We start from the raw sequence: 17,184 nt of genomic DNA on the forward strand, positions 1-17,184 counted from the left end.
TATTCGGTTTGCATTTTTTTATGGATCGAATGTGGGTCCATTCATTTCTAAGGGACCGCAAAAAAATGTGGACAGCACACAAATGTAGAGAAAGGTAATACAAGGCACTTATTAATGCATTGTGATTGCCCATATTGCCTCCTTTTCTGGCTGGATTCATCTTTCTATAACATTATACACTGCTCGTTTCCATGCTTACAACGACCCTGTAATCCATCAGTGGTGCTGGTGCTTGCACACTATAAGAAAAAATGCCAGCCTCCCTGGTGGCCGTGACCATGGAAGTTCACGTAAGCTGGTACTTTTTTCTATAGTGTACAAGCATAGCCATGCTGCTGGACTGCAGGGAGGTCGTAACCATGGAAACTTTCTCTGCAGTAACAAAACCCCTTTAAGTTCAGTATGTTGAATTTCAATATGCTACATCCTTTGTTCCATCCTATTCTAATGCAAGTGCATACTTTTGTTGGATCGCTTTTTGGCTAAAAAGCGTTCTGCAAAAAGTCATGTATTTTTGTTACATTTCTTCTAGTAAGTTTATTCATTGCTAGTAACTAAGTTCTATTAAGTCTCACTGTCCTTTTTTTCTGTTTTTTTAGGTGGTGATTTTTTGACCTTTTTAAGAAAGAGGAAAGAAGAGATGAAAACTAAACAGCTTGTAAAGTTTTCTTTGGATGCTGCTTCTGGCATGGCCTATCTGGAGTCTAAAAACTGTATACACAGGTATTAACCTTATAGACTTTTATGACTGGAGCACTATTGTTCTTATTACCTTCTTCTTAGACTACATGCACACAACCGTGTGTGTTTTGCGGATCCATTGTAACAATGCCTAAAACGGACAAGAATAGGACATGTTCTATTTTTTTTGCGGGGCTACAGAACGGACATATTGATGTGGACAGCACACGGTGTGTTGTCTGCATTTTTTGCGGACCCATTGAAATGAATGGCTCCGCATCCTATCCGCAAAAAAATCCAAAAACGAATAGACACGGAAACAAACAACGTTCGTGTGCATGTAGCCTTAGTCTTTTTTTTTATTTATTTTTTTTCCTTTAACTAGTTCAAGACCAGGCTATTTATGTGCTTTCCTGACCAGATGTTATTTGTTTTGTTTTTTTTTGTATGTTTTTTTTTAAAGTCATAACTTTGTTCTGTTTTTTTTTCACTGATACATGGTCTTTATGGTCTAGTATTTTCTGTTTTTCATTTTTATACCTGGGAATTATTACTTCCCCCCCCCCCCCCCCATTTTTAATAGCACAAAATACTTTTTAATTATGTCACCTTTCCATAATGGTCATTTTGATTTAGGGAATGTATGGCTTATTTAAAGTCTATAGGCAGTCGGCAAGCTGTTAATGTTTTAAGTAATAGTCTTAAAGGGGTTATCCCATGTTTTCAAGTATGCTTAAATCAGTTGTTTATGCCACCACCAGCAACTTACCCAATACATGTTATTAGCGATTCCTCCTCCTTTCCTCTCTATGAATGACCTTCTTTTGCAGCCTTATTTACATCTGATAGTTATTAGTTACGGCCACCCCAGCGATACTGGAGTGGTGGCCGCGCTTGCACGCTATCCGCCTGTTTTTTGATTCTACGCAGCCCGACCTGACGCATTTTCACTCATGCGCGATCAATAACTTTCCTCCGTCCTGTTTATTTATTTTTAGAAATTTCTGCGCCTGCGCGCTGGTTATTTCTCCTGCGCTTGTCAGTCCACTTACCATAGGTATCTAGTTGCAGGAAGGGATAGTAGAGTAGGAGTGTAGAGGCGGCTGCTGGAATGAATTCCGGCTGACATGGGAGCGCACACGTAAAGAAAGGAGGCAGAGTCAGTAGATCAGCAGAGCGCTGATCCCGCTGTCAATCAATAGAAAGGACAACGCCACCTGACTGAGCAGTTTCTTGAAGAGGACAGAGCAGCAACGGCATGTAAAGCAGAAGGTGGGCTAACCCCCTTTTTTTTTATTTATATTTATTTTCTTTTTTTTAAAGTACACAGTGGAAAAACAACATATATTATAATAGAAAAAACAACTAACACAGGATAGCAATTATAGACCACAATCAACTACCCTATAAGGAAAAAACTGAATCCTGCCTAAATTGTAGATGTCACTATGAATTCAGAATAAATATACAAAAAATACAGCTATAACCTCCCCCCCCCCCCCAAATTGGCTGTCGTCACATCAGTTCTATCAAATATAACCATAATTACAATGATAATTATACCTAAACAGTCATACGTGCCGCTCTCCGTTTCTTTTCCATATCCTCATAAATTCTAATTTGTTGAAGGTACAGGATCCATTCATTTAACGAGGGTTGGGAGACAGACCCCCAGTATTTAATTAGAATAACTTTTGCTGCCATCAGACCCCTCATCCAGATCTGTCTGACCAGGATCGGGATTACCATATCTCGGGCAAAGTATCCCAATATCAATGTCAACATCCCAGGGTTATATGTCGAAGAGGACTCCTTTTGTAGAGCTACAAAGACCTGCTCCCAGTACTTTTTTAGTTTGCTGCTCACATATCCATATTTAGGACAGCAGCAATCTCGGCCTTTGTTTTGGGGAAATTTCGCTTGGGTTTTTGGCGTATAGTACAATCGGTGCAAGATCTTAAATTGAATTAATCTGTGAGCATTAGAGATTGTAGCCTTTCTTACATTTCTATAGATACTGGTCCATTGTAGTGGAAGGCAATGCAACTCTTTGCTCCCATTTACTTGGGCTTTTAAATAGAGTTACAGTTGCCAGTGCCATTCGAAGTTTGCAGTATAAACTAGCTATCTTAACCCTCTCGTCTATCTGGGCGTAACAATAATCAAAAAATAAATTCTCCTGTGGAAAAATGTAGCCTTTATTCCTAGAGGCCTCATATACGTGTTTTAAACATGAGTACATAAACAAGTCTAATGATGTACTATCAGTGAAATTAAATTCCAAAAACGATTTAAAGTGTCCCGAAGAAAAAAGATGACACATTGACAACCCCCTTACGTAACCAATAAACAAAATCTGTGATTTTGAAGAATTCCACCAGATTCCTGTTCTCCCACAGAGGGGTGAAAGCAAAAGAATAGGATACTTTTAGAATCTCCTTAAGCTTGTTCCAAACCCTCTGTAGGGTCCAAGGTATCAATAGGGACTTCCTCAATCCCATATAACCTGACTCCAAACATGTGAAAATATTCTCTATTGGTTTATCCATAACCTGAGTCAAATATTGTGAGTAATTAAAGTAAGCTCTCTTTAAAATTACAATATCGCTGAATCTGTGCACATAAATAATATCCTTGAAAAAAAGGAAGTGATAACCCGCCCTCTGATTCCGACAGCCATAGATATCTTTGTTTTATACGCACCTTCTTCCTTCCCCAAATTAGATCATTAATAAGAGTCTCCAATCTATGGAAAAGGATATCATCGATCCAAACAGGGGAAGCACACATCGGGTACATCACAATAGGCAGGATGATCATTTTAACCAATGCAATTCGATCAGTCTGTTCCAATATCAATTTCTGCCAAGCGCATATTTTAGACTTTATTCAAAACCGGGGCCAAATTAAGCTCATAGAACCTATTTATGAGAACCACGATCTTAACCCCCAAGTAGTCCAAAGTATCATTAGGAGCAAGAACCCGGACTCCACTCCCCTCATCTACGGCCTTGCGATTCAGCGGGAGGAGCGATGACTTGGTCCAATTAATCTGATAACCTGATAATTTACCAAAGTCCTCTATTGCTTCCATCACATAGGGAAGGATTTTCCATCCCTGATCCAGGAACAAAATCACATCATCGGCATAGAGGCTTATTTTATCGCTCACTCCCACCACCCCAAAGCCGTCTATACGGTTATCTGAACGGATCTTACAGGCCAACTGCTCAATAAATAGGGCAAAAAGAAGAGGAGAAAGAGGACATCCCTGTCTCATCCCTCGCCGCATCATAACAGGAGAAGAATAATACCATTAATATTAATACATTCTAACGGCTGTTCATATAGCATTTGAGTCATTTCTATGAATAAGTTCCCCAAACCAAATTGAGACATGGTGGCCCACAGAAAAGACCACTCCATCCTGTCAAACTCCTTTACGGCATCTAAAGACAGGACGGAGTGGTCTGTACTACCCCCAACAGAAATATTCAAATACACTCTATAAAGGCTCATCTGTATTTGCCGGCCCGGAATGAATCCCATCTGGTTAGGATGTACCAGAGAGGCTATGACCCTCTTCAAGCGATTAGCCAAAATTTTAGCTAAAATTTTGTAATCTGTATTTAAAAGCGATATGGGTCTACATGACCCCATATCGCATATGTCTTTATCCTTTTTCAACACCAAGGTGATCACTGCCTCTCTAAATGATGGAGGTAAAGAGCCAAATAAACAGGATTCATTCAAGACCTGCACAAAATGGGAAGGAGCGATTTAGCATGGTACCTATAAAGTTCAAACGGCAGGCCGTCAGGACCAGGGAATGAATTATACTTCAACAATGGAAGTATCGATCGCAACTCCTCCAAAAGAATAGGGCGATCCAGCATTTCCCTGTCCTGTGGATCTAAATGGGGAAGCCCCAATTGTTGTAAGTATTGATCCATATCATCCCTACCAGACGTAGAATACGACTGATAAAGAGTAGAATAGTATTTAACAAATTCCTCCCTAATCATCTCTGAGGACCTCACGCTATTACCTTTTGAGTTCCTAATCTCTCTTACACTAGTAGCCTCTCTCTGATTAGCAACTAACCGTGCCAAAAACTTACCCGTTTTACCCGATTCACAGAAACGATTTTGACCTTGAAAAGAAGCTTATGTTGGGCTTTACTATACAGTAGTGTCTTAAGCTGTAGGTTGGCCTCCTTTAACTGGGTTATATATTGCTCATTATAGTGAACAACTAATAAAGCCTGTAGGCTCCTAATTGTCTCTGTCAGCTGTTGTTCCCTTCGACGAAGTTCAGATCTATACCTATTGATTTTAGTAAAGTATAAGCCCCTTATATGGGCCTTCAATGCATCCCACACATAATGTATATGTGTAGAGCCTACATTAAAGCCCCAAAATTCCTGTATATCCAGATCAATTTGCCGTTGCTCCCCTGTCACATCAAACCAATGCGAATTAAGTTTAAAAATTCTACCTGGGGCTGGAGAGTCCACCTCTCTGAACAAAATAAGGACTGGAGAATGATCTGAAATTCCATGAGGTTCATACTTAATTTTCACAATTTGATGACTCAAATCACGACTTGCGAAAGCCAGATCAATACGGGACATTGACCCATAGGACTGACTGAAGCAAGAAAAGACTTTCTTATTGCTTTAGAGGTGGCGCCAGATATCAACCAGCGCCAGCTCCTGGCAGATAGTACTCAAAGGCGATCCAGTCCGACCTCGCCCAGAAAAGGTCGAGAAGCGATCCAACTCAGGATCAGGGACAGAGTTGAAATCTCCAGCAACTAATAATGCACCTTGATTTTTTGTGGCTATGTATTTAGATAATAAAGCAAAGACAGTTGATTTATATGGTGGAGGAATATAAATAAATGCAAATATAATCTCCTGCCCTTTCCAAAAGCCATGGAGGAAAACAAATCTCCCCTCTTTATCAATCATATTATCTACCAGTTGAAACTCCATCCCACGGTGAATATATACGCTGACCCCTCTTGCGTATGAGGAGAAGTAAGCGTGGTATTCAAAAGAAGCCCATTTTCTTTTCAATGTATAGAGCCTATCTACTGTTGCATGTGTTTCTAATAATACCACAATAGCCGGCAGATTGCCGGCCACAAGATCAAACACCACAGTCCGCTTAGTTCTGTCTCCCAGCCCTCTCACATTCCAGAATAGAATATTGCATGGCATAAACAATATATAAATGAGAATCCCAGTCCCCTATCTAGGAGAGAGACACGTAGACCTAAAAAGCCAGTGACGACAGCCAATCCCTCCCGTATACCCACCCCCAAAAACCCCCTACATGGTTGATGAGGTATATCACATTACCCATCAACCTCTTCCAATCCACCAAACCTCCCCCCCGCCCATTTCCCCCCTTAGCCTCCCTCCTCCCCACATTTATGTTCTCATTATTATAGCCCCATCGAGTCCAGCCATTGCACCGCATCCGCCTGTGTAGAAAAGAACCGGACAGAATCATTGTGTGCCACCCTTAATTTAGCTGGGAATGACATCGAGTATTTAATATTGGCTACAGCCAATCTTTTTTTAACGTCAAGGGAATATCTTCTTTTAATTTGGGTCTCTCGTGAAAAATCTGGGTATATAGATATCAGATTACCATCTTAATGTGTCTAATACTTCTCTTTTACGTCTAAGCACCCAATCCCGGTCCTTTGAACAAGCTAGTTTCGCCAAAATTGACCTGGGGGTGCCCCTGGCGGAGGTTTTTTAAAGGGGATTCTGTGGGCCCTTTCCACACAAAAGGTAGATGCATCATGATCTGGCCCTAAATTTTCGACCAGCCATTTTTGGATAAATTTCGCAGGATTATCCTGTTCTACCCCTTCTGGGAAACCCACCAGTCGTAAGTTGTAACTACGGGACCTATCCTCCAGATCTATCACTTTCCTTCTGAGCCAAAAGCGATCTTGATCTACCTCTTCTAATCTCTTTTTTAATAAACTGTTCTCTGAAGTGACAGAAATAACTGCTGTTTCCAATTCCTTCACCTTCAGTCTTAGTTTGGTCATTTCAGCTCTAATTATCGTAATATCTCCTTGTACTACTGAAAGGGAGACGGCCAACTCTACTACGGAGGTGCTGGTGGAATTTACTACTCCCAATATATCCAAAAGTTTTTTATTAATACTGTCCAAACCTTCACTCTGGGGCGTACTAGATTTTGCGGTACCCAATTCTGAGCGGTCCGTATTAACCTCTCCCAACTCAGCCTGTGGAACAGATCTTTGGACACCTCCCCTAGTTTTAGGTGGTGGGGACTTCAAAAATTTGTCTAGTCTAGCCTGGGGGCTCCCCCCCAAACCGCCTTTCGGCGAAGGCACCCCTCCTGATTTACGATACTTAGGGGGCATGTCTAAAAGATCTAATAGGTAATCACCAGACGCACAATTCACAGATAGAAAGGACTAATATAGGAACCAAACAATATGAAATGCAGAGGGGCTTCCAATACCAGATCCACTAATATACCGGATCGGCATGAGAAATACCCCGCATAGAGATATAGGTATCCCACACACAGATATAGCACATGTACATATAAAGACCGGTAAATAGAAAAGCTGGGTACATGTAAAAGGAGAAAATAAATACTGGATACATATACACTGCGTGCAGAATTATTAGGCAAATGAGTATTTTGACCACATCATCCTCTTTATGCATGTTGTCTTACTCCAAGCTGTATAGGCTCGAAAGCCTACTACCAATTAAGCATATTAGGTGATGTGCATCTCTGTAATGAGAAGGGGTGTGGTCTAATGACATCAACACCCTATATTAGGTGTGCATAATTATTAGGCAACTTCCTTTCCTTTGGCAAAATGGGTCAAAAGAAGGACTTGACAGGCTCAGAAAAGTCAAAAATAGTGAGATATCTTGCAGAGGGATGCAGCACTCTTAAAATTGCAAAGCTTCTGAAGCGTGATCATCGAACAATCAAGCGTTTCATTCAAAATAGTCAACAGGGTCGCAAGAAGCGTGTGGAAAAACCAAGGCGCAAAATAACTGCCCATGAACTGAGAAAAGTCAAGCGTGCAGCTGCCAAGATGCCACTTGCCACCAGTTTGGCCATATTTCAGAGCTGCAACATCACTGGAGTGCCCAAAAGCACAAGGTGTGCAATACTCAGAGACATGGCCAAGGTAAGAAAGGCTGAAAGACGACCACCACTGAACAAGACACACAAGCTGAAACGTCAAGACTGGGCCAAGAAATATCTCAAGACTGATTTTTCTAAGGTTTTATGGACTGATGAAATGAGAGTGAGTCTTGATGGGCCCGTGGTTGGATTGGTAAAGGGCAGAGAGCTCCAGTCCGACTCAGACGCCAGCAAGGTGGAGGTGGAGTACTGGTTTGGGCTGGTATCATCAAAGATGAGCTTGTGGGGCCTTTTCGGGTTGAGGATGGAGTCAAGCTCAACTCACAGTCCTACTGCCAGTTTCTGGAAGACACCTTCTTCAAGCAGTGGTACAGGAAGAAGTCTGCATCCTTCAAGAAAAACATGATTTTCATGCAGGACAATGCTCCATCACACGCGTCCAAGTACTCCACAGCGTGGCTGGCAAGTAAGGGTATAAAAGAAGAAAATCTAATGACATGGCCTCCTTGTTCACCTGATCTGAACCCCATTGAGAACCTGTGGTCCATCATCAAATGTGAGATTTACAAGGAGGGAAAACAGTACACCTCTCTGAACAGTGTCTGGGAGGCTGTGGTTGCTGCTGCACGCAATGTTGATGGGGAACAGATCAAAACACTGACAGAATCCATGGATGGCAGGCTTTTGAGTGTCCTTGCAAAGAAAGGTGGCTATATTGGTCACTGATTTGTTTTTGTTTTTGAATGTCAGAAATGTATATTTGTGAATGTTGAGATGTTATATTGGTTTCACTGGTAAAAATAAATAATTGAAATGGGTATATATTTGTTTTTTGTTAAGTTGCCTAATAATTATGCACAGTAATAGTCACCTGCACACACAGATATCCCCCTAAAATAGCTAAAACTAAAAACAAACTAAAAACTACTTCCAAAAATATTCAGCTTTGATATTAATGAGTTTTTTGGGTTCATTGAGAACATGGTTGTTGTTCAATAATAAAATTAATCCTCAAAAATACAACTTGCCTAATAATTCTGCACTCCCTGTAGGCTGAGAACATAGATCAAAACATGTTCAGCTGGATACATAAGCACTCCGACGGCAATACAAATTACGGTTACAGAACAGATTTTAAGTTGGTTATCTCCTCTCAAACATCCCTGGAGTAGAACTAACAGCAGGATCCCAGCTATTAAAAAGAAAGGAGACCTGATTTTATCAGGGGACAGAATCTAGGATAGGGCTTGCCCTTTATTCCCAAATGACAACGACAATCTGGTTCAGCTTGAAAAGAAAAGTCATACAATCAGGGGCCGCTATATATTGAGGTGACTTGCTGGGTAAGGCTGTATCATATAATTCGCGTGCAGTACATAGGGCGCAAGCCTCCCTCAGATCTCAGGGTCTTGCCCTCAGAAGGGAGATCCCACCTCAGAAGGGAGATCCCAAAAACGCCCTTTCCACCCAGATGTAAGAACAGACTTATCAGACCATCTGGATGCCCCCCAGCACAAGATATTTTCCTGGGCACAAATCCATCCAGACTCAAACCACAAACAGGTAGAGCAGGGCACCTGACAATCAGCGGGCGGCAATGGAGGCCTCAGCAGACGTTTATCTACAGTCTCAACCCCTCTCAGACATGAAACAGGAGTTGGCAGGACCAGGTTACCAGGTCACCAGGTTACCTCAGGCTCAGCCACATCCGGCATCCACACCAGGCACCACCAGGGTCCACAGCTATACACCGCAGTCCCAGTGAGAAAGGTACGGCGTCACCTGAGTCTCCTGCCACCAACCGGAGGTAAGTATCCGCAGCCAGCCCCGAACTCTGCAGCACACAGAAAGGGTCATATCGCGGTCCGGCCAAGCAGGATACAAGTCGTGCAGTGAGGGCTGCCTCTCAGGGCGTCAGAGCCACATCTACTCCGGCCATCGGCACTTCTGTGCTCCACGAGTCACGGCTGAACTCGGCGTTCCTCATCAAATCTGGAGGCAAGGAGAGAGGAGGGAAGGACGGCAGGAGGAGGAGCGCGGCACGCACACCTACGTCATGCCGCTACGTCCCTGGGATAACTCCCTTTAATGAAAGTTTTTTTTTTTTTTTTTATTCTCTCCCAAGAATGAAATATAAAAAATACTTTCTGAAAGGTTATTTTTAGAGTTGAGCGAACCTTTTGGCAGGTTCTAGTTTGGGTTTTAAGTGAATTACGTAATCTGTGAGAACGGAATCCATCACGTAATTCACTTAAAACCCGAACTGGAATCTTTCAAAGGAAGGGTCGGTTGCTCAACTCAGTTATTTTCTTTGACTTAAAAAAAAAATGGTAATACATATGTGATTTTATTTTATTTTTTTCATCCTTTAAATATGTTTATACTGTATTTTGCTTTGCTATATAGTATGTTAAGATATCAGTCACAATATATAAATTCAGTGTTCACTCAGGAAAAAGTATGTGTTTTAAAACCTTTTCCCCTGTAAAAGTTTTCCCAGCATGGTGGATGGAGACTCTTTCTTTTGATGGATGTTCTAATTTTCATTAGCTATCGTTTTTCTTTCAGTTTTTGCCCCTCTTTTTTGTTTTCGTTCATTATCACATCCATCTTCAGGAGTTATGATCTTTGTGCTGCAGTAATGCTTTGTTACAGCTAAACAGAGAGACGAGCCTGACACTTGATGAAGTAATTTTATAGAGAAATGCCTGCTGAAAATACACTGTGCCCAATCCATTTAACACTTGATCTCTTGAGTCCACTACTTAATTAGACCTCTTAACATTTATAGGACACCAGGGGACCTCTCAGTTTCTTGTCTGTAAAGAAAACTCTTTAACTTTTATTACAGCAGCCATAAAAAGCACAATACGGATTCTGTACATTTCTTTTTTTTTTTTTTTTAGGTTTCTTTTCCTAATCTCAACTCCTTTCAAGTCCTCTTTCTGCTGTCTTTTCAGAATTTGCTGTGCAACATTTTATAACAAATTCACCAAATCAGACAGATTAATAATAATTCTTGCCGGCAACGTGAGACTACGTTTTAGAGAGTTTAATCAGTTGAATGCCACTGGCGTTTCTACTGATGATGAACTATCATGTTCATGTATTCTAAAGACTCCTCTGGAGTATATCGCGGAGTTGAGTCTCTTCTACAAATACATCTGTAGAGTTAGCAGCTTGGCTATCAGGGAGCCCCTAGGTAATGTAACGCAGCAGTATGAATGATGATGTTGTAGCCATTGTAAATGTAGCTAAACATTGTAAAACTTGATTTGACTTCATATGTGTGTGCCAGGCGTTAATAAAGTATTGTTGATGCCAGAATTTACTTGCATCATACACACTGCATAAACGGACATTGGACCTGTCACCACTCCAGACATGTCTGTTTTAGTAAATGCTTGTATTTCCCATGAAATGTCAACTATGGAGCATCTTTTCTTAGAATTCTGACTTGTTTTGTGTCTCGGTTATTATTTCTAGAAATGTATAAATAAATTTACAACTGGGTGTTACCTTCGGAGAGTGTTTCCCTGCAGTCTGACACTATTAAATTAGTGCTGACAATGCCAGACTGTGTACAAGTTGTTGTACAATGTATTCATACATTTCTAGAAAGAGTAACAGAGGAATGACATAATGTAGAGTTGTTATTTCATGGGGAATGCAAGTAAAACAAACATGTCTGGAGTGGTGATAGGTCCAAAGTCAGTTGCACATTTTCCTTGTGTTTGCAGTGAAGCAGAGTGCGACTTACCTGTGATCTGTTTGATACAGGTAGATTCCAGCATTGACACTGCAGTGTTTCATTCCTCTGTTACGCCTCAGTCACACGTCAGTGATTTCCATCAGTGATTGCAGATCTTTTTCCTTATACTTTGTCTGTGTAGCCTACACGCCTTGTTTTGGCTCACAATCACTGGTGGAAATCAGTGGCCAACACACTGAAGTGTGAATGAGGCTTTATTTAAATTGGCAAGTGGGTGTGCCCCTATATAACCTGGCACTGTCAGCACTGATTGTACAGTATCAGACTGCAGAGAAAGAATCTCCAACAGCTTGTATTCATACACTTCTAGAAAGAATAACTGAGGAATGATACAAGGTATACAGTAGGTCTAAGGAAGGAAGCTTAAGAATTGCTATATCACGGGCAATAAAGTATATAGCTGAACTGGCATATCTGGAGAACTGACAAGTTGACTTTAAAAGCAACATAAAGCTGTCGTGCTTTAACCCCTTCCTGCCGCTCCAATGGAAAATTACATGCCCTGCGGGCGCCATAACCGGCGGGTGCCTGCTGTTTTATAAAGCAGGCACACAGGACTAAGGTATGCGGTCAACAATAACGTCCATCACATACATTTAACCCCTCAAATGCCTCCCACTGCATCTGGGAGGTCAAAAATCAGGAGCACCCAGCCGTTCACCAACTCCGCCTAGCGAGGATCAGGGAGCCAGTTGTAGTGTGCAGCAGCCTCTGTACTCCTGTGTGATACGAGGCTGCTTTACGTTAGTTTCTAAGAAGAGTCCTTATTATAAGGATATATTGGCTAATGTCTCATTGGCTAATGTCTCATTTTTAACATCAGTGTGAGGGTTAGTCAGATGTTACGATTTGCATCCACTACAGTAGTGCACCTAATCTTATAACTATTTATTCAATATATTATTCTACATCCACACATTTCACCATCTGGTGTAGGATGTCTCTGTGGCACTTGTGGTCTGCTGCGGGCATCCTCCATTGTATGTATTTTTTGCTGGGGATCGCCATTAGCAACAGACCACAATGCGCAATTGCATTTGGGGTTGAGCATTTCCTGCCTTTTGAGACCACGTATTTTTGTCATTTAAATGGAAGTAGGGCTGCTAGCATAAGATCCTTAACCCCTCAAGCTACAGTGCCATAATAATAATTCTTTGCTGCAAGTGGGTAGATAAGACTCAGCAGGTTCAGCTCGGTGCCTGCACCATCATGTGCTGGTGCCAGCTGTATCACACAGTTAGCACCCTGGTCTCAATGCCGGGATCAGAGATAACTCAGAGCCCAGCAGTTTAACCCCTCAGATGTAGCGACATCCCCCATCGCTGTATGTAGGATGCCTGTCATGGCAGTTGGGGGGTCATCTGCCATGTTATTGCCTCTATTATACCCTGCCTCTAGCAGAATATAATAGAATACAAGTAAAAGTCCATGTACGCAGTAATGCAGCAGTGGTACAGCGATTGCCGGTACAATTTCCCCAACTCTTCTAAAAAAATTAAAAAAAAGTAAAAACAGCTCAATAAAGTTTTAAAAAATTCAACAATCAGCTGACATGGTGTCAAAACTACAGCTCGCCCCGCTAAAAAGCTAGATTTCGCAGAGCTCCGTAAGCAGTGTCATAGGTATGTTTTAATTTGATATCTCCATATTCATACTGACCCAAAGAATAAATTTAACATGTTTTCACTGCACAGTAAATATCGTGACAATGAAACTCTAGAAACAGTGGCTGAATTGCTGTGCCTTTTCACACTGTCACCTCAAAAAAAACGTTTAAAATGTATACATTAAATGTACCCAAAAATGGTGGCATGAAAAATACAATTCGTCCTGCCAAAGAAACAAGCCCCCATACATCTATGTCAATGGTAAAATAAAAAAAGGAAGACAGAGGCCATCAATATCAGATCGGTAAGGCTTCGGCGACCCATGACCATGTTATCAGCTGTTATTGTGTAGTTCCAGTACCAGAATTACATAGCTCTGTCCACAGAAACTTTTAATAAAGACCAATAGAAAAAATGATTTTTAACCCAAAATTAGTAAAAGGCAATGATAAAAATAAATTGCTCCTGAAGGTGTTTATAGCATTTAAAGCCATTTTTTTTATGCATATACGGTTCAATAAGAAAAGGAAAAAAGATGCAAAGGTGCCCACAGCCATTACGACATTAAGGCTCCTTGCAGACGAGCGTGCCCGCGCGAGTAGGTACGCAATTGCAGTCAGTTTTGACTGCGATTGTGTTCCGTTGTTCAGTTTTTATCGCGCGGGTGCAATGCGTTTTGCACGTGCGTGTTAAAACACTGAATGTGGTACCCAGACCCGAACTTCTTCACTGAAGTTCAGGTTTGGGTTTGGTGGTGTGTAGATGTAATTATTTTCCCTTTATAACATTGTTATAAGGGAAAATAATAGCATTCTTTAATGCAGAATGCATAGTACAAGGTCAATTGAGGGTAAAAATACATATATCATTTACTCACCTCCTCCAATTCATCGCGTAGCTGCTGGTCTCCTGTTCTTTCTTCAGGACCTGTCAAAGGACCTGTGGTGATGTCACTGAGCTCATCAAATGGTCCAATCACATGGTCCATCACCACGGTGATGGACCATGTGATTGGACCATGTGATGTGACGTCACCACAGGTCCTTTAGCCGGCAGCTCATGATTAAAGAAGTAAGAAGAGACCGGCTGCTACGCGATCAAGAGGAGGAGGTGAGTTAATTTTTTTCATTTTTTAACCCTCAATTGACCTTCTACTAAGCATTCTGTATTAAAGAACATGGTTATAAGGGAAAATAATACAGTGAATAGATTTTCATCTTGGCAACCATGTGTGAAAATCGCACTGCATCCGCACTGTGAAAACGCACAATATAGAGCATGCTGCGATTTTCACGCAACGCACAAGTGATGCGTGAAAATCACCGCTCATGTGCACAGCCCCATAGAAATAAATGGGTCGGATTCAGTGCGGGTGCAATGAGTTCACCTCACGCATTGCACCCACGCGGAAAACTCGCCCCTGTGAAAGGGGCCTAAGTGTTCCACCAAAATGTATCAAGTGCCATTTTTAGGTCCAGTAAAAAATGCCTAGCTGTCGTTTAAAAAATCCAGTGTTTTGTGGCCATTTTTTTACTGTGCGGTTCCAGAACAGTTAAATGTTTCTATGAATCAGGTAGTTCATTTTTCTTGTCCACAGAGTACTTTCACATACAATCTCTTACAAGCTCTACACAGCCTACCGGAGGCACTTCTGCCTCCCAGCAGACTACGTTTTCATGAAGACAAAATATTGGTTTGTACAGCTAGAGAACCGAAGCTTCTTGAGCGATGAATCACTGTATTGGATTTGTTTTTAAGTTTAATTTTATCTTGTAATCCTGTTTTGAGAAATGCTACAGAATACCCATATTATAAATTATGAAAAACATGACTTGCTTTAAAATGTATGATTTTTAAAGCATTGCCTTATAATGCATTCAGTGTGCATTGTAATTGTAAAACGGCATGAAATTCATGCTTTTTTGCTCTGCCATATTTTTTAGTCACACTTTTTACTTGCTGCAATTTGAACAAACGCAGATGGGTCAGAAATAGCATTTGCAAAATAAGTAGTGTTTGTATGGCTTTTTATACCTTCCTGATGGCCAGAATATAACATCTGGCACTCCATGAAGAGCAACAGAAAAAAACACAGCATTTAAAAAAAAATATCCTATATCCTCAACCAACCCTTATAGATTTGTTGTAACGTAAGTCATGTAATTAAAAAATTTATATAAATTGTATTCACAGGGTACAACCAAATTAAAACGTAGCCTTTATTAAGACGCTAAAATTACCCAACATACAGTATGCAAAAACAAAAAAAGAATTATTGGATCACAAACCGTGTAAGTACAGCAATCCTTTATATTCCACAGTCTGGGATAGGGCAAAGTTGTAGGCAGGGTGATGATAGTCTAATGGGGGCCTTTCCCTAATTCTCGCCCTATACTATAGAGCCCTGCCTATAGAACGTAATAGCCACCCCGATAGGGACGATCCTGTATTCATGAACCTCCTATAAGCCCTTAGATGGCCCTGAAGACGGATATTAAAGACACCTAGATAAGGTGCCCTAAAGTGGGTCTATTAGATACCCTACTATAAATACAAAAAGTAATAAACGCTGAGTACATAAAAAAATAAAAATTCTGAGTACATCAAGAAAAATAGATGCTGGATACATGCTGATTAAATCAGGATAACAAGATGCTGAGTACATCAGAATGAATCATTGCTGAACACATGATGATAAACAGATGCTCAATACAATCTCTGCAGTATCAGAATGTATCTTAATTAAACAGAGAACACCTTCAGTTTCCAAAGGTCGTTAAAATTAGAGTGTGGATCCCTTTGTGCCAACGCGTTTCACCCAGTATATGAAGTGGGCTCATCAGGGGACACAAATGCAGTGTTTAGATAAGGATCAGAGGTACGGTATACTTTCAAACATGACCCAACCTGGTGTCCAACAATTTTTTGTAGCACCAGTTGATCATAGGTAAAGGATAAATATAGATACGACACAAATTCAGCAAAACACAAAAAAGCAATGAACAGGTAGGGCCTATGAGCCTGCAGACACCCTCAAATTAGGTACAGATCGGTAATATGCATTCTCGCAAGATATGAAAGGTAGATATTCCTTAATCTAAGATTGCAAGGTTATAAGGTACTTGCGTGCCCCATATATTAAATGAGGGTAGGATGCCAGTCAGTACGGTTGCTGTTCAGTGGGATAACCAGGCCGCTATGACATCCTGTCTGCGTCACATGATCTTGATAAAGAAAAGGAATCCTTTATGCATTTTGCAACCCGCGGTCTGTCTGTACCCTTCTGCTAAGCCACACACGCTTTTTTCCGCCACTTTAGAAATTAAAGTAAAGTTGCGATTTATGGCGGAAATACGGCTTTTGTGGCGTAAAGGACTTCATATACAGTCAGGTCCATAACTATTGGGACATCGACACAATTCTAAAATTTTTGCTCTATACACCACCACAATGGATTTGAAATGAAACGAACAAGATGTACTTTAACTGCAGACTGTCAGCTTTAATTTGAGGGTATTTGCATCCAAATCGGGTGAACGGTGTAGGAATTACAATAGTTTGCTTATGTGCCTCCCACTTGTTAAGGGACCAAAAGTAATGGAACAATTGGCTTCTCAGCTGTTCCATGGCCAGGTGTGTGTTATTCCCTCATTATCCCAATTACAATGAGCAGATAAAAGGTCCAGAGTTAATTTCAAGTGTGCTATTTGTATTTGGAATCTGTTGCTATTACTTTCAATGAAGCAAGCCATCATTAGGCTAAAAAAAAACACAACAAACCCATCAGAGAGATAGCAAAAACATTAGACGTGGCCAAAACAACTGTTTGGAACATTCTTAAAAAGAAGGAACGCATCGGTGAGCTCAGCAACACCGGAAGACCACGGAAAACAACTGTGGTGGATGACCGAAGAATTATTTCCCTGGTTAAGAAAACACCCTTCACAACAGTTGGCCAGAT

General features: G+C 41.0%; 1 protein-coding gene across 1 annotated transcript in view; it reads left to right on the forward strand.

Moving 5' to 3' along the window:
* Positions 1-17,184, forward strand: part of FER (FER tyrosine kinase) — a 307,686-nt gene that overhangs the window by 233,132 nt on the left and 57,370 nt on the right. The window contains exon 18 of the mRNA XM_040421607.1: positions 600-723. Within this exon, the coding sequence (XP_040277541.1) occupies positions 600-723 (124 nt within the window). The remainder of the gene's footprint in view (positions 1-599; positions 724-17,184) is intronic.

This window comes from Bufo bufo, chromosome 2 (assembly GCF_905171765.1).
Source record: "Bufo bufo chromosome 2, aBufBuf1.1, whole genome shotgun sequence".
NCBI classification, from domain to species: domain Eukaryota; kingdom Metazoa; phylum Chordata; class Amphibia; order Anura; family Bufonidae; genus Bufo; species Bufo bufo.